The 23,033-nt window shown below is 43.7% G+C and overlaps 1 protein-coding gene across 2 annotated transcripts in view; it reads right to left on the reverse strand.

The window, feature by feature from the left end:
- Nucleotides 1–23,033, reverse strand: part of DMRT1 (doublesex and mab-3 related transcription factor 1) — a 96,226-nt gene that overhangs the window by 1,033 nt on the left and 72,160 nt on the right. For both annotated transcript variants that reach the window (XM_027550794.1, XM_027550793.1), the window contains exon 5: nt 1–77. This exon is cut by the window's left edge and continues 1,033 nt beyond it. In XM_027550794.1, coding sequence (XP_027406595.1) covers nt 1–77 — 77 coding nt within the window. The remainder of the gene's footprint in view (nt 78–23,033) is intronic.

Below are 23,033 nucleotides of genomic sequence, written 5' to 3' on the forward strand. Positions count from 1 at the left end.
TGTGCTCTCGTTACCAATGGGAGAGCTGCTGGGGAGGGAAACCAAGCCGGAATCTTGACTGCTGGGTGGCGAGAATACTGGGAAGTGGGAAGAGAGAGAGGAAGAACACATTAGAAGTGGCTAGAATCTACAACTAGTACGCAATTAGGTTCCAACAAAAAGAAATGTTCTCTGCAATTTCTGAGTTGGAAGTGTTTATACACTCATTAAAATCTCTAACGCTTCTTTAGAATAAAAAAATAGTACTTCTGCACAGTATTGTCTGTGCAACTGTAGAGGTTAAGTTAGGCAGCAGAGATTAAATTTTATGTTCATTAAAAACAGACTGCTCACCCCTCTTTAGGGACAGTTTCCACCCTACACAGAGCCCCTTCCCTTTATGTAAAGGATGCTAATAGAACTGGAGCCTTGTCAAATGATCCACTTGACAAATCTCCCCAAGCAAGACCCCACCCATGTATTCCACCATTTGACAGGTAACCCTAGTTTCTCAATATAAAGCAAGTGAAAGAGACAGCTTATGAGAACTTTCCTATTATTTCTCTTGGGTGGGGGGAAATAAGCACTCGGGGGAGGGTCAGTATACATAACTTTAAAAAAATAAATAACAGTAAATGCGAAGGAAACTTTTTTAAATACATGAAAAGTAAAAGAAATTGAATTATACAACACTAAAACAGTAGTCAGGTAAAGATTTTAATAGCAAACCTATAAACATAAAGCCCCACAAGGAAACCGACATTAAATATGAAGGATGCAAAAGTAATGTGTTGAACAATTTTTGCAACCTTACAAGTCACAGTAGATACAAAATTTAAGCAAAAGGGTCTCTGACCTTCTTAACCTTATCTGAGCTTAGATCCACCCCCAGAACTCCCTTCCTGCCTAGTGTGAATGTAATTAAGGGGAAGCTGCAGTGGTAATTTCTCTCCTCATTAACTTCCTGATTGGTTTCAGCCTCAGGATTCTGCCGGGCAGTAGTTTGTCACCAATTCCAAATGGCCAATCGTTAATACTAATGTTTGTGTAACTAACTGCCAGCATCTGCCACGGCTTCTTGTACAACAATAATGGTGAAAGGGTACATTAGTGCTCCTGTGTTAATTCAGCTTGTGTTCATCAATAGGGAAATCTATGATGTAATTAGCAAAATGCATTGGGAGCTGAGTGCTGAAGTCATTTGTAGAGAACTAAATCATAGTAGAAGCTGTACTGGGTCCTGATGTGTTTGCCATCAATACTTATTATGTTTGGAATTTAATAAGGTATATTACCATACTGAAAAGAGACCTTTTTACAAGAGAACACTATTTATGCTTGTTATGGGTTTGGAGAAGGTTTGCTGCAGCTAGTGGAACCACACAGAAATAAAAGAACAGAGCTGGGATTTAAGAAGCAGATCTTTAACCACTCCACTGGACCAAATTATTTCACAAAGTCCCATTCTTCTAATGTGACATATGGACAGACAGACAGATGGATAGTTGGAATAGCTACGTCAATATCCAGTTACAAAAGGAATGATCTGAAAACTTAAGTGAGTTAATAAATTTGAAAAACAAAGTAGGTAACTTCCTGACAAGCCATTTACTTTTGATAATGAGTATTTGTTTAGATTTAGTAAGTTAAATAAAAAGCAAGGGTACTAATCTGTAAATTGTGTTTTTTTTTTTAAGAAAGCACTGATTGTTAAGGAATACTTTACAGATGTCCACAAAAGTGTCCACATGCATATATAAATATATAATAGCAAGGAAAAGAACTTGGAACTTAGGAAACCTGAAGCTTTCTTTTCTTTTCTTGTTTTGCTATTCATAAAGGCTTCTTACTAAATTTGAACTGTTACATGGATTTAAATTTCCATGCAAATCCAAGATGATCTCTGAATTGTGTTACATGTCCAAGGATGCTGTATCTACAGACAGCAGACTTTGCTCTGACACCCTGTCACTACACCCAGCCCTGGAGAGCCAGCTAAGGGCCAAGCAGGGTCTGTGAGTTAACCTGCCCACCCCCATCCTCACCTCAAGCCAGTAACGGAAGGTCCTCTGTATATGAGATGGGGAAGGGAATGAATGTTTTCTGATTACTTCTTGTGTGTCACCTACTTCAATGAGTATGTAAATTTAACCCTTCAACCATCCACTGAGAGAATTAGTCTGCCATTTTACAAAGGGGACCCTGTGGAAGCTGCCATGGGCAGTGCAACCCTGGTCAGCCCCACCTTCTGGCTTGTTCTCACCCATGCACTAGCCCACCCTTGGGTGCCATAGTCAGTGGCCACTGCAACTTCTTCATGTCTGTGTGAATTTGAGGAGGCAAAATAACTGACCCTTGTCAACTTGATTCAGAGGCTATAAAGGAACAGGTGAGCGTTCTCCAGACAAGTTCTGAGCCCTGAGATTGCCTTCCCCTACAGGTAACAACAGCTCAGCTAGGGATGCTCCCCACACCCTGACGCCCCCATTCAGCTGACCTGGGACTGGAAAAAGGAAGGGCGGGAATTCTGCAAAAGAAAGGGATCTGGGGATAGCCCCCTTTCACTCTCATTTGCCTTGTGGATATTTTCTTGGAAAGTATTCCTCTGACCTGGGGCTGTGAACATGTGCAGAATGTGTCACCTGTATAGACCAGGGAGGCTCCAAGCCCACTTAATGCATGACTGCACTCCAGAGAAGATGCAAATAAATGAACTCAACCTGTTCAGGGAAATGTCTATATTTTTAAAGCTTTTCTCCTCTCAAACTTTAAATCCATGTTCATTTTACTCTTGTTGAAAGGCTTAGCACTGTCTTTCAATGTTGAAGTTAAGGACAGTATCTCATTTTGTTTAACTCATTTTGTATAGCACCTCATAAAAGTAGTTCCATGTGGATCAAAGATGTATTAAGTATTTACCTTAGTGACTAATGTCCAAAATTTATTTTACTATCACCCTTAAATATAGTCCCTCAGGTACCCTCTTCATTTAAATGCCGCTTCATTAAACTTCACTAGGGCAAATAACAATTGATCATTTTAAATCATTTTATACCAATTAAAAATTAAAAAGCCAAAATTCTCCTTTTTTGTGTGTTGATTCTAATGAGCCCTAAAGGCGGCTAATTTCAATTTAAAAGGTTCCTCTATATTATTTTGTAAAAATGCTAATGCCTAGCGTCCATGTGACTGTGGGGAAAGATACGCGGTTGGTAGCACTAGAAATTGGTTCAATCTTTCTGGACAGCAATCTAGTGACATGTAATAAGAACCGTAAACCTGTTCATACCCTCTGACCTGGTAATTCCACTCTGGGGAATAAACCCAAAGAAAGAATAATTTGCCAGAGATGCTCAACACACCACTATTTGCATGAGTGAAGATGGGAGTGCTTTGCTCTGGTGGTGGGGGTGGGGATGGGAGCAGGAAGCTCTCTCAAGCAATAGACAAATCAGGATTGTGCTACTCTGTAATCATCAGTGGGCTCCCAGCATTTACAGAAATGGAAGAAAGGACTTCTGGAGGCTGAAGTAGAGACTGAAAAGAAAGGAAACGGGCAAAGTGCCCATCTGATCTTTTTTTCATGTTACAATGAAAGGTGGATAAACCTCTGAGGCTGACCCTGGTTTGAACTAGCAAGCCTAGTATCTGTTTTCTCTCAAGTAGCCTATTCCTCTACAGAAGCTAAACGGTCTTTATTACTTCAGAACAAACCTTACACATAATCACTCGCATCAATGCTGAGGGGAAAAAAACAGATGATTTCCGTGATGTCATCTAATCACAGATATTCTTCTTGGAACATATTATAGAATCCCCCCAAACCCACCTCTCTACAACAAAACCGAGTCTAACTGCTAAGTCTTTTGACATTGCAAAGACCCTTGACTTTTAACTTGAATGATCTGTTGGGAGTCAGTGGACTGGAATGAATAATTCTCTTCCAGTGAGGTGAAAAACAAGGATATTAATGCTTGAGAAAAAAAAATTGTTCTCTATATGCTAAATACTAGCAAGCTCCCAGTAAGAAACCATTTTAAAAATAAAAATGCAAGTGGCATTCTTCAACTGTTAGCAACTCTTCACCTAGATGCTGACAGAAAAAAAACTGAAGTGCTGGCCTCTTTGGTTTCCTCAAGTTTGCAGGCCTAAGAGGCTGATGGAAAGCTGATGAAAATGTCTTCACCAACGAATTCTTCCACTTCATGATAACCATGGTGTTTGGAAATAAAATCATGTCCAATCAATACCACTTAGCAGACATTTCATGTTTCACAAGAGGACTCTATTCCAGAGTAGAACTGCTGCCCTTCTCACTAACATTTAAAATAATTAGGATTATCTTAGCTGTCCGAAGCTTGGCAGGTTCAGCTTGTACTTTCAAACAGCATTAATTCTTGGCACTCAGAACAAGGGATAAAAGGTAAAGATATGAATAGAGATCTTTATTCCACCTGATCTATCAAGGATTAGCTCATTCTTTTCCAGTCCATGCCTGCACACTAGTGAAGAGGAAGGCTAAGCTGTAACTGATGTAATTAGAAACCACAAGCTGAGAATAAAATAGCCCTTTATTAATCTCCCCCATTTACTATAAACTTACTAAAAAAAATCATAATCGTAGAAACAATTAAACGTCAGTTTTTTTTCCCAATTGTGTGTAATCAAAAAGAGTAGTGAATGGCTATAGAGAGGGTGTTTTTAGGATGACCCTTTCCCTGAAAACATCATCGTAATTGTCAGTTAAAATCTAGCTCAGTGTTGAGAGGGGCCAGCGGGCCACTGTGCACACTGCAGAGAGAAGTCAAGCATCATAAAGGAAGCTCTGGTGAGTGAACAAGGTGCACGGCCGCTGCTTCTCCTGGGTCCTGCTACCACTGCCCTGGCAAGCTCCTGAGAAAGCCATCTTTACAAGTAAGGGAACTGATAACAGAAAGCACATATTTAACCATTATCAACACAGCCCCCTTACCAGCTGCAGAGTTCAGTTGAAATGCTCTGATTCTGTAAGTGAAAGTCGCTCAGTCGTGTCCGACTCTGCAACCCCATGGACTATACAGTCCATGGAATTCTCCAGGCCAGAATACTGGAGTGGGTAGCCTTTCCCTTCTCCAGGGAATCTTCCCAACCCAGGAATCGAACTCTGGTCTCCCGCATCTCTGGTCCAGGGGGATCTGGCAAAGGAGCGCAGCAGTGGGGGCAGGGGACGAAGGCCTGGACCAGAGATGGTTCTGCCTGGTCCCAGGTGAGCTGGATGGCTGAACCACATCCCTTCTCCGTTCTCTTTTTGTATGCTACCTTTTCCTTTTTTGTATGCTACCTTGTTGACTTCCCTGGTGGCTCAGACGGTAAAGCATCTGCCTACAATGTGGGAGACCTGGGTTCGATCCCTGGGTCGGGAAGATCTCCTGGAGAAGGAAATGGCAGCCCACTCCAGTACTCTTGCCTGGAAAATCCCATGGATGGAGGAGCCTGGTAGGCTACAGTCCATGGGGTTGTGAAGAGTCGGACACGGATGAGCGACTTCACTTTACAGACAAACAAAAGGAAAAGAGAAGGGATGTGGTTCAGCCATCCAGCTCACCTGGGACCAGGCAGAACCATCTCTGGTCCAGGCCTTCGTCCCCTGCCCCGACTGCTTCCCACCTTTGCCAGATCCCCCTGGACCAATGTGGCAGCTTCCAGGACCCACAATCCCCAGTTTATTTCACAGAGGGGTCACCAAACCTACTTGAGTCTCAAAGCAAGCCCGTAAACAAGTGACATGTCTGTGCCAGTGGCCCTGCCTGAGAGGGACTCAGCCTCTAAGTACCTCCTCAATCGTCACCTCCCCAGAAACCTCTTGCCCATGGCTGTAGTGACGCTCCTGGCTGTTCCCTCACCCCCAAAGTGGCACCGTGAATCGTGGAGACTCTTCTCTCACTGACATTTGTTCCTGTGAGAGGTTAAGTCATTATGGCTAGGGCAGCGGACGTGTCTCATCCAGGGAAGCAGTAACTGGGTGATGCAAACAGTCCAAAGATTCAAAAATGCTCTAATTCACTGTGTTTCAACCAAAATACACTCGGTTTCAAAACCTAAACATAGTGTGGCTTCTTCTTGCCCTTCATGCCAACATTCTGAGGTAAATCTCACACAGGCTAATTCTGCTCTATTTTCCTCATCACTGAAATAATAAACTACTTGGGACGATGGACTTCAACATCAGTTTCCCCATCTCTAAGATGAGGCTAATGACAGGTCACTGTGATAACGACTGAGCACACAGGAGTTTCCTTACTTCCTTTGTGTGCAGTCTCAGTCTCTTCACACGAGATGACTCTTGCTCTTGAAGGAGCCACAATCCAATCAGGATTTAGTACAAGGACTATTCCCTCCAGGCCACACTTCATGTCCCTTGAGAGAGCCAAGAACCAGTGATACACAGCTACTTCATTTGGGGCCTACACGAAAGCCAGAGTCAAATCCAGGAGGCACACAGCCTGGTCCTCCTTTGTCCAACAGGTCCCTCATGATGTAAGTTCTGCCTTTTTCAGTCTTTGAGCAGGGGTGAGAAGACAGCTGGTGTCAAGTTAAAATCAAGCAGCAGAATGCCTGTGGACATGCTTTATAAACCATACCAAAACAGTGTCGTTATTCAACGATCAAGAGAACCATTCCTTCAGACAGCAGTATTTGAAACAGGAAGAGTCTTCTTTCTGAATTTACATTTGTCCTAAAAGATGAAAACCCTGGGAGGTACTAGGCACAGGCACCAGTCCCCAGAAAAAGTAGAGTTCTCACTGCCCCTCATCGACAACTGCTGGGAACCTGGAGCCCTGACTGGACGAGGCTTGCCAGGGACCAAAAGCTTACCCTCAGCCACAAGGCAATACAGCCGGGCCGGGGCACTGTGCTGGCTTGGGAGAAGGACCATCACTAACTGAAGACCTGGGCCAAGCGCCTTACCCTCTCTGTACCTCTTATCTCCTCATCTGTAAAATGGGGACAGAGTAGAGCACTTAGGATGGTTCTACACCAAACAAAGCTGGGGCTCCATGAGGCCCACGTCACCACTGTACACAGCTGTACCATTCAGTCATCCACACGTGTGGCCCGCAGACGGCAGCACTGCAGCACTGGCCGCAGTCCAAATTAAGCCCTATTCCTGCTATCACTGCTCCGCCCTTACCCTCCCCTCGGCTGACCCATCTACACTCACCCGCCCTGCTCAGTCTTCCTTGAGAGCTTGTCAGTTCCGGTCCAGCTTCTCCTCTCTGAGGAAGCAGACTATTTCCCTGGCACAGAAGTGCACTGAAAGGGCAGGAGGGCTGAGGGGGTCCTGCTCCTGGCCCAGTCCTATTCATTCCAGAGGATCTGTTAGGCTGGGCTCAGCCCAGCTCCCAACGGTGGCCCCTGAGAACCAGCGTGGAAAGACCACGAGCTCTGCCATCAGACATGGCACCTTAGTAAACACCGCTGAGCCTCAAGTTTTCATTGTAAAAAGAGGGTAACAGGGTATCTCAGAAAGTTGCTTTGAGGGTCAAAGAGATGATAAATGACAAAATCATTTGTAAATGTGAAGGCTCCTTGCCCTGGCACGAGTCTGTGCACTTCCCTAAAGAAGGAGTGTGATTCAGTCTCCATCCTCCACTGCCCAAGACAGGACCAGGAAATTAGTAAGGTTTTTATTAAACACCGGTTAGGAAAGAAAGAAAAAAAAAAAATAGTGTTAACATAACTCAAACCTTCCTAAATGTTTTCAGACAAGCTGCAGTTTCAATGTTCAGAGAAGGATGACTTTTACTTTATTAAATAAAACGAAATACTTATTTCATTCATCCTTCTTTACACACCATAAGGCTGAAAGCGAGATGAATTCCAACTGAAACCTGAGCCTGTTATTTTGCGTTTTCCGGGGACTTCAGGTACACATTTCCTGAGGCTGGGCCAACAGGGAAGGAGACCTGACCGAACCAAGAGCAGGGGCAAGAGCCAGGGGCACCACCTCAAGGCAAGAAAAAAGTCTACGAGGCAAAACCCTGAAACCTGCTACACTGAAATTCAGCCAAGAACAAGTACGGTGCACTGCTTAGCACTGCAGTGCACCCAGGAGGTGTGTAACAATGGATGAGTCAGCGAGAAAGACATGGAATTCGGTCTTCACAAGGCATGCTGCCACCATCAAACAGTGCTAACCCACACACTGGCAGGGAGGGCCTCAAGTCTAAGAACAGTTTTGAAGATTTTACAGGACAAAGGCTTTAATTCTGTCTGTATTTGCTGGAAAGACTCTGGGCACCAAGGTAGAGAAAAGCCGCATCAGACACCCTGAGGCGTGATCTCAGCCAAGAGCCTGGCTCTAGGTAAGCCAGGACCTGATTCGCGGGGACTCAGAAATGCCTAGTCCACAGAAGACGGGGGCCACGACTGGGTGTTCATTCGAGCAACTGCATTCGAAAACAGTTTAAATATGTATGTGATCTTCTCAGGAACCAAGGCAGACCAGACTAAAAAAGCCTCCACAAGTCATCTCTGGAGGAGATTTCCCATTTGATTCTGGGAAAGCTGTTTACTCTAATACAAAAGGCATCAAACCCACAAAGCAGGCTGCCGCGTTTGCCAGCCTAGAAATGAAGTCAGCTCTGTCCAGATATTTTGCCACAAGAGACATTTTTAAAGTAGCTTTGCTGAGAGCTTCCTTCACACTGACAAGAAAGAATCTCAGGTGTTTCAGCCTTAAAAAGTAATAGATGATGGAAAACTCAACCTTCATGGAACTCCTGTTAAGACTAAGAAACAGGATGAAGTTTTGGAGTCAACACCACTGCCAGGAGAGCCAGGCAGGAGATGAGATGGGTTTCCGGCTAATCCACCAGCCTGGGGTCAGCCTTTCCCCGTAGGATCACATGGTCTTGGATAAAGCATGTTGTTACAAAACATGCAAGCTTTGGTTGTATGGCTTTTAGGAACACTTTCATTTAAAAATATCTGGATACTCTGCGATTAAATGAATAGAGGAGAAAGTTCATGAGCCATTTCTCAAGTAGAACTCTGCAGCTTATAATTTGAAAATAAATACTCTTTTCCAAATGACAGGCTAGTATTAGCAGGATAGAAGACTATGTCCAGTAAATACCTTCTTAAAAAAGAAAAAACAAATGCAAAACTTCATCAGCATTGGCTATTAATACTATGGCAACTTTTCCTTCCTCTTTCTAACTAGCATTATAGGAAATTTAAGATGAGTAATTATTAACACTTTTCTCTGACACAGAAGGAGGAAGCAAACATAAGGATACACTTTAAACAGAACATACACCAGATGAAATCAATCAGGATAGAAAATTCCAGGCATTTCCAGACAGGAGGACACATGCCTACTCAGTCACACAGGTTATTTTATCTCCTAAATAAAACACAGCCACCATGGATGGATAAGGTAGTTCAAATTACAGGCTGAAGAAAACACTCTTTCAGAAAGGTTTGCTCTAAGGGTGAAGAGAAATAAAATATTAATAGTACAAGCTATGCTTCTCCTCAAGAGTATTGACACACTTTGCATAAGACCGCAGTTGCTTAAAAAAAGTTCATATATGTACTTCTTGAAACACTTTTCTGTTTGTTTAAAATGCCTGTCAATTAGACCCTTCACCCCTCAAGAGGTCTGATCTGTGTGATACAATGCATCAGGGAATGTGACTGCGCCCTCCCTTCTCCGGTGCTTTATGATATTTTTGTTTTAGGAGAGAAGAACTCACATTTTGACAAGTATTTTACTTTGCTTTCAAAGAAAACATTTTCCTTTTCCCCCTAACCACATCCTTTCTGAAGCCAAACTTAACTATCGCCTTTTTTTTCAGGGACTTCTCAGACTAACCCACGATTTCTGTGGGGGGAGAAGCTTCACTTATGGCCTGATGGCCCTGGTCAACCAAGCTCAACTCTGAACCAAATGAAGGAAATAAAGGCCGGCAGGTATTGATCAAAGCGTAAGACAACTTTTATTTAATTCTCCCTCCCACTGGTCAAAAAACTGGTCTTCTTTCAGGATTTTGTTTTCTGTTTATGAAAAGTATTTTTATTGCGGTAAAATACACAAACCATAAAACTTAACCATTTTAACCACTTCTAAGTGTACAGTTCAGGGGTATTAACTGTTTTCACACTGTTGTACAACCAGCATCGCCCTGCCACCTCCAGAACTCTGTCATCTTTCCAAACTGAAACCCTGTAACCATTACACAAGAGCTCCGCAATGCTCCTGCCCAGTCCAGGGTAATCACCTGAAACCTTCCAGCTCCCTAAATCTGACTATTCTAGTCCATGGGATTTTCCTGGAAAGAATACTGGAGTGGGTTACCAGGAAATCTTCCCAACCCAGGGATGGAACCCGTGTCTCCTGCATTGGCAGGTGGATTTTTTTTATCATTGTGCCACCTGGGAAACTGATGTTCAAATATCTGCTCAAGTCCCTCTTTCCACTTTGTTTGTATATATACCCAGAACTGGAATGGCTGGACCACATGTTAATTCTGTTTTTAAGTTTTTGAGGACCCACCAGACAGCTATCCACAGCAGGGGCACCATCCAGCAATGTATGCAAGGGTTCCAATTCTCCACGTCTTCAACAACACGGTATTTTCTTTCTTTCTAAAATAATAGTCATCTGAATGGGTGTAAAGTGTGGGATTTTTTTTTATCCTTTTATATCAGTCCTTTACTCCATTTCTTCCTCTCTTCCCCAACCCTGACCTACCACCCAGTCTCTGTTTTATCATCACTGCCCACTACTCACTGGGTTATGCCTGGCAAACTGGTGGCTGCTTCATCCCCAGAAACACTTTCTCAAGGTCCCCCATAGCCTACTGGTCCCCCAAAGCCAATGGCTGGTTTCCCTCTTGGTCCAGGAGCACTGACAGCTGACATGTCCTCTCCTTCCACCCCCTCGGCTCTCCTCCAGGCTTCCTCTCCACTGAGCATCCTCCTCTCCAAGCCCAACCCTACGTACAGACTCTCCAAACTTCTCCACTTGGTCCTCTTATCCACACAAGCTTTAAATATCATCTCCTTGCAAATGACTTCACACTTCGTGTCTCTTGCCCATATTTCTCACTCAGAATTACTTCTGTATTAAAAATACTGTCTGAACATCTCTGCCCGGATTAGCTTCCTGCCACGTAAACTCACCTGTTTAGAACTGAAGCCACCATCTTGTCCTCTCTCGGGTCCTGAGCTGGCCCACATCACTTGCAGCTCGGGTCCTGTCTCAGAACCACCCCCATCCACAACTGCACGGAGCCCTCCTGCCATCTCCCTCCCTTCCAGTTGCCCTCACCTGCGGGTGTCTGTTTGCCGTGTCTACTCTTCTCTACTTCATTTTAATCTACCTGGGATGGCCAGTTTGTTATTCTTCCAGAAACATGTCTCTCACCAGATGTTTTTTCCTGAATAAACACACTGGGAAGCTTCTGAAAAACTCCAAACTCATTGGCCTAGCATTTGGGGAGCAATCTGATTTCTCACTTTTCCCTGAAGGTAAGCCATGTTTCAGAGTCGGCCCTGCTCTCAATCCTTGCAGACCTGGGTGTCCCACCTCGACACTGAGCTCACGTGGGCCCCACCACCTCCCCAGTCTCCACAGGTCAAAAGCCAATCTTCCCCGATCTCTCTGCACAGAAACAACTCCTTCCACTAACACCCAGCATGTTTTGCCTGAACCTCATTGTGTCCATCACTTTCACCTTCCTATCATTTTCCACCACTGACCTAACTCCGCCAAAGAACAGGGAAGGATCCACATCGTATTTGTGGTCGAAGCCCTTTGATAGTCACCAGGTAAAAAGCCTTACCCCAGGCCAGTACTTAACAGTGTTGAAGAACGAAAGCCTCGCTGGCCAAAGTCAGCTAATCTGTTTCCTAGACCCCAACCATCACAGCCAGCATGACAGATGAGTCTGCATGAAAGAACTGTGGGGAGGCAGCCACAGTGACAAGAGAGAAGTGACAGGTGCCAGCCCACATCAAGGAAGATGTGAGAAAAACTCAAAAGCAGGTGGGGAACCAGGAGAGCTGAGAGTAACAAAAATAGAACTCTGTGACAATGAACCTGAATCCCCAAGAAAGATTCAGCATCCTAAAGGTGAGAAAGAAGAAAATTTATTTTGTAAAAGTCCCTGTCATCAAAGGTGCAGAGGCAGAGAACTTTGGCAATCACAGGAGAAGTTATCAGTTGTTTGGAAAGTTCATTTATGCAAAACAGATCCTTTCTCAGTGATGGTGAGTTAATGTGACATTGTGAACCTACCCTTAACCCAGTCCTTGGACAGATGTAATTTCACTCTGGACACTAAGGACAGAAGCTGGAAGACTGAAAGATATACAGACAGCTTATTTCCTCCATAACAAAAGAAGCTCATAAAAACTACTACCTTAAAAATACGGAATATGGTGCCATTGGATAGATTTTGCATGGATTGCTTTCATTATTGTTGAGTGATTGATGACTGATTGAAGATGTGAGAACACAATAAAAAAGCTTGATTCAACAAACTGATACAGAACTCTGGCCCCAACAATAAGCCAAATCCACATTCTTCCCAAGCATACCTGCAACATTAATACAAAATGACCATGTACTGATCTACAAAGCCAAGTCTCCACAAATTTCAAAGATCTATATCTTTCAAACCTTCAAAGTCTTGGAGATTTAAGCCTGCAGTCTATCAGAGTAACTACTAAGAAAAAAAAAAACCTTTCAGCTTTAAAAAACAATAAAGAAGAATATAAATTTCACTGACTCTGACTAACCAACAGGCCAGCATTTGGCCACAAAATAATTGATTTCACCCTTAATGCTACTGTTGAAGTATTTAAGTGCCTGGGCACTCACTCCAACCCACACACTCCTCCTCGATCCCACATTCCAGTAGATCAGGTATTTTCACACTTGGTTCATCTTCAGTGGAGACTGTAATTAAATCTTTAATTTGAAAACAAGAGCGGAAGTCCAGCACTCAGTGCATTATTGGCTGCCCTCAAAGCTTAGAGCAAAAAGCAATCAAATAACAAATGGCAACCTCAGCTCCTTCAACCTCAATATACCAGCTTCAACGTGCCAGCTTCAAGGTACCAGCTCATCACAAAACTGACCAATTTACATGTGGAAATACCTTCCACAGTTATCTGCAAGCTTCCTGGGGATCAGAAACATTATTTAAATTATGCAAACTGTCAAGTTTATGTGCTGCCTAGCCTTTTGATTACACCATAATTTTTAAAGCATAAATTTCAGAACATGCCTTATTTCATATTCAAGGTATAGGAAGAGACCTCTCGGGGAGCTGAGCACTCAGGAACACAGTGGCTACTGCTGGTCCTCTTTATGTCTTCATCTACCTCTAGAACTAGCTAACACTCTTAAAGAAGGCAGTGTGGTGCTAACCAGTTACTTAGTTCATGGAATACTTACTGAGCATCTGCCCTGTGCTATAGCCATGAATAAAACAAGTCTCTGTTCTCCTAAGAAAAAAACAGGGACACCTGTAATCAGAGACACTTGGGACCAGGTTCTGCTGGGTCACTTACTAGTGATGTGTCTATGGGTAATTCTGACCCTCAATTCTGGACATTCATTAACATTAAAGGCTGTAGTAATTAAAACTAAAATATATTCAATCGACACTATTCCTTTCTCTGCTTGTCGTCCCTTTCCATAATAAGGAGCAGTTAATCAGTAAGTGCTTCACAGGTACTGCAGGGACCATCTGAAGCAAAATCAGGATGAAGGAAAATTTTCTCTCAATTATGTTTTTGCCTGATCCTCTGTGCCTCCCTCACCTCTGAGCACTTTTTTTCTGTTCCTAGGTATCTGGTGCTCCCTGACCCTCTTCCCTCTGGTCTCCCCTTGGCTGACTGACACCCAACACCTCCCCCAACCCCCTCCAGACACAGTTCTATTCTCTCAGTTTACTCCCTGGGGCTCTTGATGAAAGGCAAATGGCTAAACTAATTCACCCAAGAGGTGAACTCAGACTTCAGGCCCCAGCTCCTGTTGGTATTCTCATTTCAAGGAGGTGGCTTCTAGACACTGCAGAGATGTCACTTTTTGGGGCAGAGCAAATTTCTAAAGTGTTGCCTATACTGCTCAGCATACAAAAGGTACTACTATTATGTGGGAGAATCCGACGATTTTACTTTTCCTATGTCAGGCTTCCAGAATTTACAGAAAAAACATATCCTTGCTGAGTAAGGTTCTGAACCCACATTGGTCAGGGTCCCCACCCTATAATGAACTCACAGCCTTTCAAAGCATCTACCCATAAGAGAATCTCAAGCTAATAATCAGCTTCCCCTTCACTTGGTCTCCAGGAACTTAATTAGAATGGAGTCCTGTGGCTAACCAGAAAATAACTGGTATTTAAAGAACTGACATTACAAGACGATTATTTTCGGCTAACAGTAAGTCTCATGTTTTCTAGTGCTTCATTGAGGCTCCAGAATTGTTCATGTTGGAGAAGAGGATAAAATGAACTTTTAATTATTTTCATTAGGAGATAATGCTAGTTGTAACACTGAACCAGATAAAACTGATAGAAAAGAAAAATATACAAATAATGAATGAGTTTGGTAGTTAAGGGAGAAATTTTTTATAATGCTAAACTAAGGTCATCCATTTATTTAAAAAGTCCTTAGAACCTTCTGTGAAAAAGCAAAAACCATCAGCTGCCACAGGCTCTAATTTGCTTTAATAAACACAGATTGCTTTTATAGTAATAAAAAGTGATATGAAAAGACAAAAAGCAAAGATAAAAGGAAATCAAAGAAAACAGAGGCCACTGCTGGGAGCATGGCTCTCTGCTCTTTCACTGTAGGAGTGAACTGCTTTCTCTCTCTAATGAGCGCAGGCTGGTGGATGCTGGGGTGATGAAACAGGACTCCGGAGGAAGGCTGGACTACCAGCCCCAGGCAGGAGCTGCTAAGTGCTGACTTAGGTGAGATGCGGTTCAGCCCACATTATTTATTAGCATAATTATTAGTAATCATCGCCATCATTCATCGAGCCCCTATCACGTTGCCCGCACTGAGCTTTACTCACCATCTTCAAAAAAGCCCTTTGGGGAGGTGGGTATTAACGTCCTCATTTGACAGATTATAAACACTGAGGCTCGAAAGGGTGATTAACATCCAAGGTCACACAAGAGCCGAGAGTCAGGGCCAGACTCTGTACTCAGGACTTGAACCTGGGTCTGTCCACCATGAGGCCACAGTCTGACAGGCCTGCTGGTTTGATTTTTGACAAAGCCCACTCTGCTGACGTGACCCAGAGAGCCATGAGCCCTCCTCTTCACATTTACAAAGCTGCTGCCCGAGCTCCCCTCCAGAAAGCCAAGATTTTGCTAAAAAAGACAGCTTTGAACCCCAGGTATCACCTGAGTAAAACGTTTGCCTTCTGCAAATGAACCCAGAAAAGCAGCTGCCTAGTGGATCCTGGTGCCCACATCTTTCAAATCTACATTCCACCAAAAGGGGCTGCAGGGATCCAACATGTGACTTGGTGAATTCAATGACTGGAGAAAGGTGTCCATCTGCTGTCTATCAGATTCCAGGTGTTTCAAGACTGTGTAGTGGGTGTCACTGGGCAGAACCCTATATTCTCTTCAGAAGCGACCCCCTGTTGAAGAACCTTCTGAGCCCCAAAACAGCAGAGCACACAGGAGGGGTGAGCAGGGAGGCTGCCGGGGGCTGTGGAGGAGACGCTGACCCCTACCCAGAGTCCCGAGCCCCTGGCAGGAGAGTCGGATATGGAACCATGGGATCTGGGAATGTGAGGCAACCAGACACCGAGGTAGCAAAAAAAAGTGATATCAAAAAAGTTCAGTTGTGTCCGACAAAAAGGGGTCTGACTTTTTCCAGTTACATCGGCCTGAGGAGAGAGGAGAAGGGCACAGGCATCCCCGCCTAATGTAGAAGTGATGCTTTCCTTCATGTGATTTGCGATAATGATGACGTGTTCTGCAAAGTGCACGTCTGGTGGAGGAAATGGGGGGTGGGCATCAAGGTGGACCCATCCCACAGGCCTCACCAAGCACAAATGGACACAAGACAAGAGGGCGGGCTTCCCGGCTGATCCGTGCAGGTGAGCTTTCAGAGAGGTAAGTAATTACCCAATTCCACTGCCTGTGACTTTCCATGAAAGCATGATGGAGACAATAAAAAATGAACCAGTCAACCCAGCAAGCTCCCATACTTCCCGGTCAGCAGTATCAAGGGCTCCTGATACATCTAACAGAAATGCCATGGGGCCTGACCAGGGCCACCAGCAGGCAAACCTATCCATCAGCAAGGCTAACACAGTCCAGTTCAGACTCAAATCTAAAACCAGAGTGTTAGGGGACAGTTTGCAGTAAGTACCGTGACACACTCCTGGATTTTACAGAATTTGTCTCTAGACCATACCATCCCTTAGGCAAGTCGCACATGGGCCCTCAGTTTCCACATCTATAAAGCGAGGGGGTTGAGCTCAATGGCTTCAAAATGCTCTCTCAGACCTAAAATTCTTTTGTTTTACAACTCCTGAAATCTTCATTTCTTTTAAGCTCTAAAAGTTTAAGTGCCTACTTAAAGTCAAAATTAATCAAGTATAAACCAGAACTCAGCATCAAGTGATTACTCCTGAAAGATGTGAAGACCTTTCTTCCCTAGGAGAGACATTAACATTTTCTCTGGACATGACACACTAAGCTCGTCCCAGTCCCTGGGATCCAGGCATTAAATAGGAGGCTCAGATTCTCTGTCTTCATGCTGCTGTAGAAGAGAGCTTCCGGCGGCACTTGACAACCTCTGCCTCACAGTCAATGGCTGACTGTGTTGGGAGACTTGGTGGAAATCAGATCATTTATCCAACTTTTCACAACGCATTTCCTAACACTATAATTTCGTTGGTGTCTCGACTGACTCGGTCTATGAATCCAGTCCTTGGAAGAGTGTCAATCACTGCTTTTTCGTGTAAATCTCAATAGTTGCCAGTATGACCTCACAGACCTGGACGCGTGCCCATTACATGGTGAGGCCCCATCTTCAATTCTTCCTACAATGAAGACCGCACAGTACATTTTTAGCCCTAGTGGAAATGTAACTGTCCCCCAGGCTATGTCAACAAGAAAGTGGGTGGAATTGCTTTCTCCTTTCTGTGTTGTGGCCTGTATTCTATCAGACTAGATCCTCTGGTAAGGAGAACACAGCTACAAGAGATGAAAATGCCTAGTCTGCCTGTCTATAAAGGGGCTGTTTTCCAAAGTTGTTTTTCAGTACTCTTTTAAATCTATGACTTGAGTACTTTTTAGACGAACACAGTACAAAACACAGCTGTATAACATGTTTAATCTTGATGGAAGTATAAATGGCTGATGGCAAACTAGTATGAAAGAAAAAAATTAACTGTAGTGTAGTTATACTGTTCATATAAACCAATTTAAACTATTTTGATTTTTGAAAATCCTACTTTGCAAAAGATCTAATTCACTGATAAAATCTGCTGTGGATGTCATTATTATTTCTCACTGCTTAAACACAGAGGGTCTTTATCAGAGGTGAGGACAATTCCTTAGGTTGTTAGTCATTTTGGGGTGTGTACTTTAGGCAAACAGTTTACTAAATTATCCTGTTCATGAGTAGTCATGCACCTTCCAAAGTAAGCAACTAGAAAAAAATATACTATACTATGTTTGAAACATAAAATAATAATATTTTATGACATGGAAGTGTGTGATATTATAATAGGGGCACAAATATAGTATTTGGGATAAAGCCAAATTTAAAGCACTTCGATCACCAACATGCTGGAGTCAGGCTTGGCTCCTTGTACACAAAAGAGGTGGTTATGTATAAAAGAGTGACTTAAAAATCAAGGGACAAGAGTCTGTCCTTCAAATATGCCTGCCACCCAAGGACCAAAATACCTGAAATTCTACTGTTAAAGATACATTTCTTGAAGAAACCCTGATGTCCTTTTAAAATTCAAATATTCCGGAGCACTAAGACATAAAAAAGACATAAAATCAATACTATTTTACCATGTTATTTATCAATTTTTTTTTTTTTCAAAAAAGGGATGGATAAGAGTGGAGTAGGCTACCAGAAGTAAGAAAAAGTCCCACGTAAGTACGTGTACTTATCGTGAGGATACTGAAGGAGAAATGACAAAAGTCCAACGACATCCTTCTGTTTCTTTCCTGGAATTGGTCCCGCCTGGAGCACTTTCAACTGTAACCTTTCTAAGAATTTCAACAGGCTCAAACTCCACTGTGCATGCTTGCTAAGCAGCTTCCGTTGTGTCCAGCTCTTTGTGACCCTATGGACTACAGCCAGCCAGGCTCCTCTGTCCATGGGATTCTCTAGGCAAGAATACTGGAGTGGGTTGCCATGCCCTCCTCCAAGGGATGGAGAAGCTCCTTACAGCTCTTGCATTGGCAGGCAGGGTCTTACCTGGGACGACCCCTTTCTACCTCACGAAGCAGCATAATACAAGGGGGTGGGAGGAAGTGATAAGATCTGAGTGTGAACCCTATGTATTTATTACACTATTTAGGGGAGTAACTTCTCTTAAGCCAGCCGGCTCTATCACCACAAATACCCACTTTTTCTGTGGGTCATAAAACAGACATGTAGAAATAAAGATTTTTAAAAATCTCTTTAAGAACAGATTAAGTTATGTCAATCAAAATCTACACATGAACAAATAAACTTATATGATGGTGATATGAAAGGACCAATAAAACAAACCAATCTTTAGAAAATCTAACCATGAAGACAAGAAAATAAGCATATAAAGAGAAAAGTATTACGAGAAAGTAGATATAACTGTTAATAGAAGATGAGCAGAGGCGAGGTCAGGACTCAGGCGTCATGTAGTTCTTAGAGGAATGGGGTATCCCTGGGACCCTGGAGGTAGCCCTCGAATGCCGTGGCTTTCACCCAATGAAAGGCAGTGTGGGTTAGAAGGGCCACCTGGAGTTGACAACCCCGCTACCCTAGCACCTCCCAGATCAGTGATTGTCTTCAACTCTAACCTGAGATGGCTGCATGACATTGTGAATGCCCCTAATGCCACTGAATTCTACACTTTAAAATGTTTAAAAGTGGCTGCTGCTGCTAAGTCGCTTCAGTTGTGTCGGACTCTGTGCGACCCCAGGGACGGCAGCCCACCAGGGTCCCCGTCCCTGGGATTCTCCAGGCAAGAACACTGGAGTGGGTTGCCACTGTCTTCTCCAATGCATGAAAGTGAAAAGTGAAAGTGAAGTCGCTCAGTCGTGTCCAACTCCTAGCGACCCCATGGACTGCAGCCTACCAGGCTCCTCCGTCCATGGGATTGTCCAGGCAAGAGTACTGGAGTGGGGTGCCATTTCCTTCTCCAATGCATGAAAGTGAAAAGTGAAAGTGAATTTGCTCAATCGTGTCCGACTTAGCGACCCCATGGACTGCAGCCTACCAGGCTCCTCCGTCCATGGGCTTTTCTAGGCAAGAGTACTGGAGTGGGGTGCCATTGCCTTCTCTGGAGTTTAAAGTGACAAGTTTTGTTATCTGTGTTTAGCATAAAGGAAAAGTATAATAAAAATAAAAAGATTATTAGTGAGTCACTGAGAAAGACATTATTAATGTGCCTGGCAAGCCCCATGGGAAAAGTAAGTCAAAGAAGACAACGGCCCAACCAAAAACAAGAAAAGAAAATCCTGAGATAGTTCTTCCAACGAGTGCTAAATGTGAAACAGATTTCATAATAATAGAGCCACCATGATCAAACTCAGTAACATCTGCTTCCCAAGCACAGACTCTCAGACCTCTGGTCACTTTAAGTTGCAGAAGCAATGAATACAGCCATGTCCACCATCTTCTCTCAGCTATCAGAACATGTAAGTACCATGTAGCACACCTCCTTCATAAAGAAGCAGAGCCAAGGACTTCCCCGGTGGTCCAGTGGTTAAGAATCCACTTGCCAATGCAGGGGACATAGGTTCGATCCCTGGTTCAGGAACTAAGATCCCACATGCTGCAGAGCAACCATGCCCATGCGCCACAAACAACTGAAGCCCCAGTGCCTAAAGCCCACGCTCTGCGCCACAAACAACTGAAGCCCCAGTGCCTAAAGCCCACGCTCCATAACAAGGGTATATATACCCCACTCTCCGAAACTACAGAAAACCCATGTGCAGCTACAAAGACCCGGTGGAGTCATAAGAAAAGAAGAAAGGAAGGAATGAAGAAAAGAAGAAAGAGGCAGAGCCAAGGAATTCAAAGAGACAAATACACTTTCCCAAATTTAGTTTCTTTGCTTAGAAACTTCTTGGGCAAGAAAGAAACCACACTCTTTTCATAGCTCACTGCCTTTCTGGCACATTTTAAGTAGTGGTTGGAAACAAGGTTAACATCCAGAATTGGTCTTGAAAATGACTTTGGAATAATTTCACTTACTGCCTGGGGAGACTTTCTTAATGAACTATATACGGAACTTCCTTTCTGGTTTAACAACAGCAAAATGTAATCCACACAGGATTAAAAAATAAGCGAATCATTTGCCTCCATTTCCTGGAGACAATATTTGGTTTGATAAGTAAACAAAAAGTCATTTATACTCAAAAGACCACTTGGATGGATATAAGCAGTTCTGATTTACTCCAGTGGGTCTGGAGGGGGTGCAATTTATTACACTCCACTTAGCACTGTAACAACTGCTTTTCAAAAATCGACAGTGATTCATGAAAATGAACATACGGACTCTCTTTGCAGCATAAACCCCAACAGCCTCAGGCAAGTGCTGAGAGAAATGAAGTACAAGGCATGGCGGACCAATATGCGGAAGCGAGCAATTATGTCTGTATTTAACCCAATCTATTGCTCATCAGAAAAGCACTCAGCACGGGAGTCAGACCCAGACAAACTGACACGGCACACAGCCACTTAACTGTCCCCTCCAGCAATTACACTCTCTCAACCCAAGAGTGTGTCAAATTAAAACAACTACACATTGACTTTTTGCTCCTGTAAACATTAAGGGGTGATTGACAGCTCTGGGCTGCAGCCAACCAGTCTGGCATTCTCATTCGCAGTCTTTGCTTATTTATCTGCTCTCAGCTCCAGAAGTGTTGCCTTGGGAATATTCCTAAGGACACAAAAGGATTCCATGGCTTTGCCACTGGGGCTCACTCAAAGAGGTTCTGCCATGTCTCACGGACAAGCAGCTTCAGATGACCCCTTAAAACGGAGTATTTTAAAAATTAGCATTTGTCTGTCCCTTTCTATTAGAAAAACTTTACTTCCAAGCAGAAAAATGGAAAACCAGCCAGTTTTATGTGCACTTCTGCTCTCACAGCTTTACCCACTAAGATCCTGGTTGTGGATTCCCTTCCCTTGTTATCCTATTCTTTATTTCAGCACTTTAAGGAGTGGCGGGGGTGGGGGAGAGAGATACTGTAGAAATAGGAGGGAGAAATAAGTAAACAAAAGTAAAAAATAACCCCAGGAAATCTACTTACCACAGAGATCCACCCCCTGCCAACGCAGGAGATGTAAGAGAAACAGTTTTGATCTCTGGGTCAGGAAGATCCCCTGAAGGAGGGCACAGTAACCCACTCCAGTATTCTTGCCTGGAGAATCTCATGGACAGAGGAGTTTGGCAGACGGACACGACTGAAGCAACTTTGCACACACGCACGCACAGAGATCCAGGTGGATCATCTTCAACTGCCAACTGTAGGCCTGTGCTGTGCATTCAATACTCAATGCCTACTCTTCTCTGATGATCATAGAAAAAAAAGCCACAAGCAAGTGTCAAACTTTGACTCTTTCACCATTTTCCCCTTCTGCCTTGTTCAATGAGGAAAGGAAAGGCTTTTCAATAAATGGGGTTGGGATATCCACACACAGAAGAATGAAGCTGGACCCTTATCTTACGCCGTATATAAAAACTAACTCAAAGCAGGTCCAAGCCCAACTTTTAGAAGAAAACATCGAGAAAAGCTTCATGACACTGGACTTGACAATGATTTACTGGTCATGACACTAAAAACATAGGCAACAAAAGGCAAAGTATGCAAACTGGACTTCATCACAGTTACAAATTGTGCATCTGAGCACACGGCCAACAGAGCACAAAGGCACCCCGGGGAATGGGAAAGTGTCTGAGCTGCTGTGTCTGAGAAGGGCCAGTGCCCCTTGACCCTCCTGGCTTACTGTAAGCGGTCGTTGGCAAGGACCAAGATTCACATGCTGTCCCACGACCAGGAGACAGATTTTCCGCCCTGGGCAAGTACTATCATTCCTGGACTAAGACCAACCGGGTTCTAGTTTACTTCCTTCCATGTTATTTAAAACAACACAAAACAAAAAAAAAAGCATGCACCACAATTAGACCCAAAGATCAACTAACACTTTATCAGAGTTCAGTCAGTCCAAGTCAGTTATTTCTCCTCAACCTGACAGGCCACTTGAATAAGCGCTGATGCGCCCACAAAAGACTTTTAAAGTGTGTCTGATGAACTTGTGGTCATTGTGTCACTCTTTTATCTTAGGTTTAAAGGCTATGTCACCCCACTTCATCACTCGAAAAGTCCTAACAAAACAGCTTTCACCTAACTGAGACAGTGCTGCCCAACAGAACTGAGGGTGGAAACCGCTCTACTTCTGCCCTGTCCAGCCCGGTAGTCACCAGCCCCAGATGGCTACTGAGCACCTGAAATGTGGCCAGTGTGACAGAGGAACTAGACTTTTAATTAATTTAAACATAAATAGGCCTCTGTGCCCAGGAGCTCCTGCACTAGCTGCGGCAGGTCTAAGGCAGAGGGCTGAAGACAAGGGTTGCAATTCTGTGGGACAGTGTGAAGTTGAAAGTGAACCAGGGAGACACTGAATCAGGGAGAAGACCACTCAGCTTCACGGTCGGCTGCCACCTATGCTGTCTGTACAGCAAGTGCTCTTCCCTAAAACAGGGTCACAGATATTTCTCTACCAACCTGTGTTATCACAGAACGATATTTGGACTTGGTCCCTGTTGCCAGCACAGAGCCCCAAAAGTGAAAGTG

The sequence above is a fragment of the Bos indicus x Bos taurus genome, chromosome 8 (assembly GCF_003369695.1).
Source record: "Bos indicus x Bos taurus breed Angus x Brahman F1 hybrid chromosome 8, Bos_hybrid_MaternalHap_v2.0, whole genome shotgun sequence".
Lineage (NCBI taxonomy): Eukaryota > Metazoa > Chordata > Mammalia > Artiodactyla > Bovidae > Bos > Bos indicus x Bos taurus.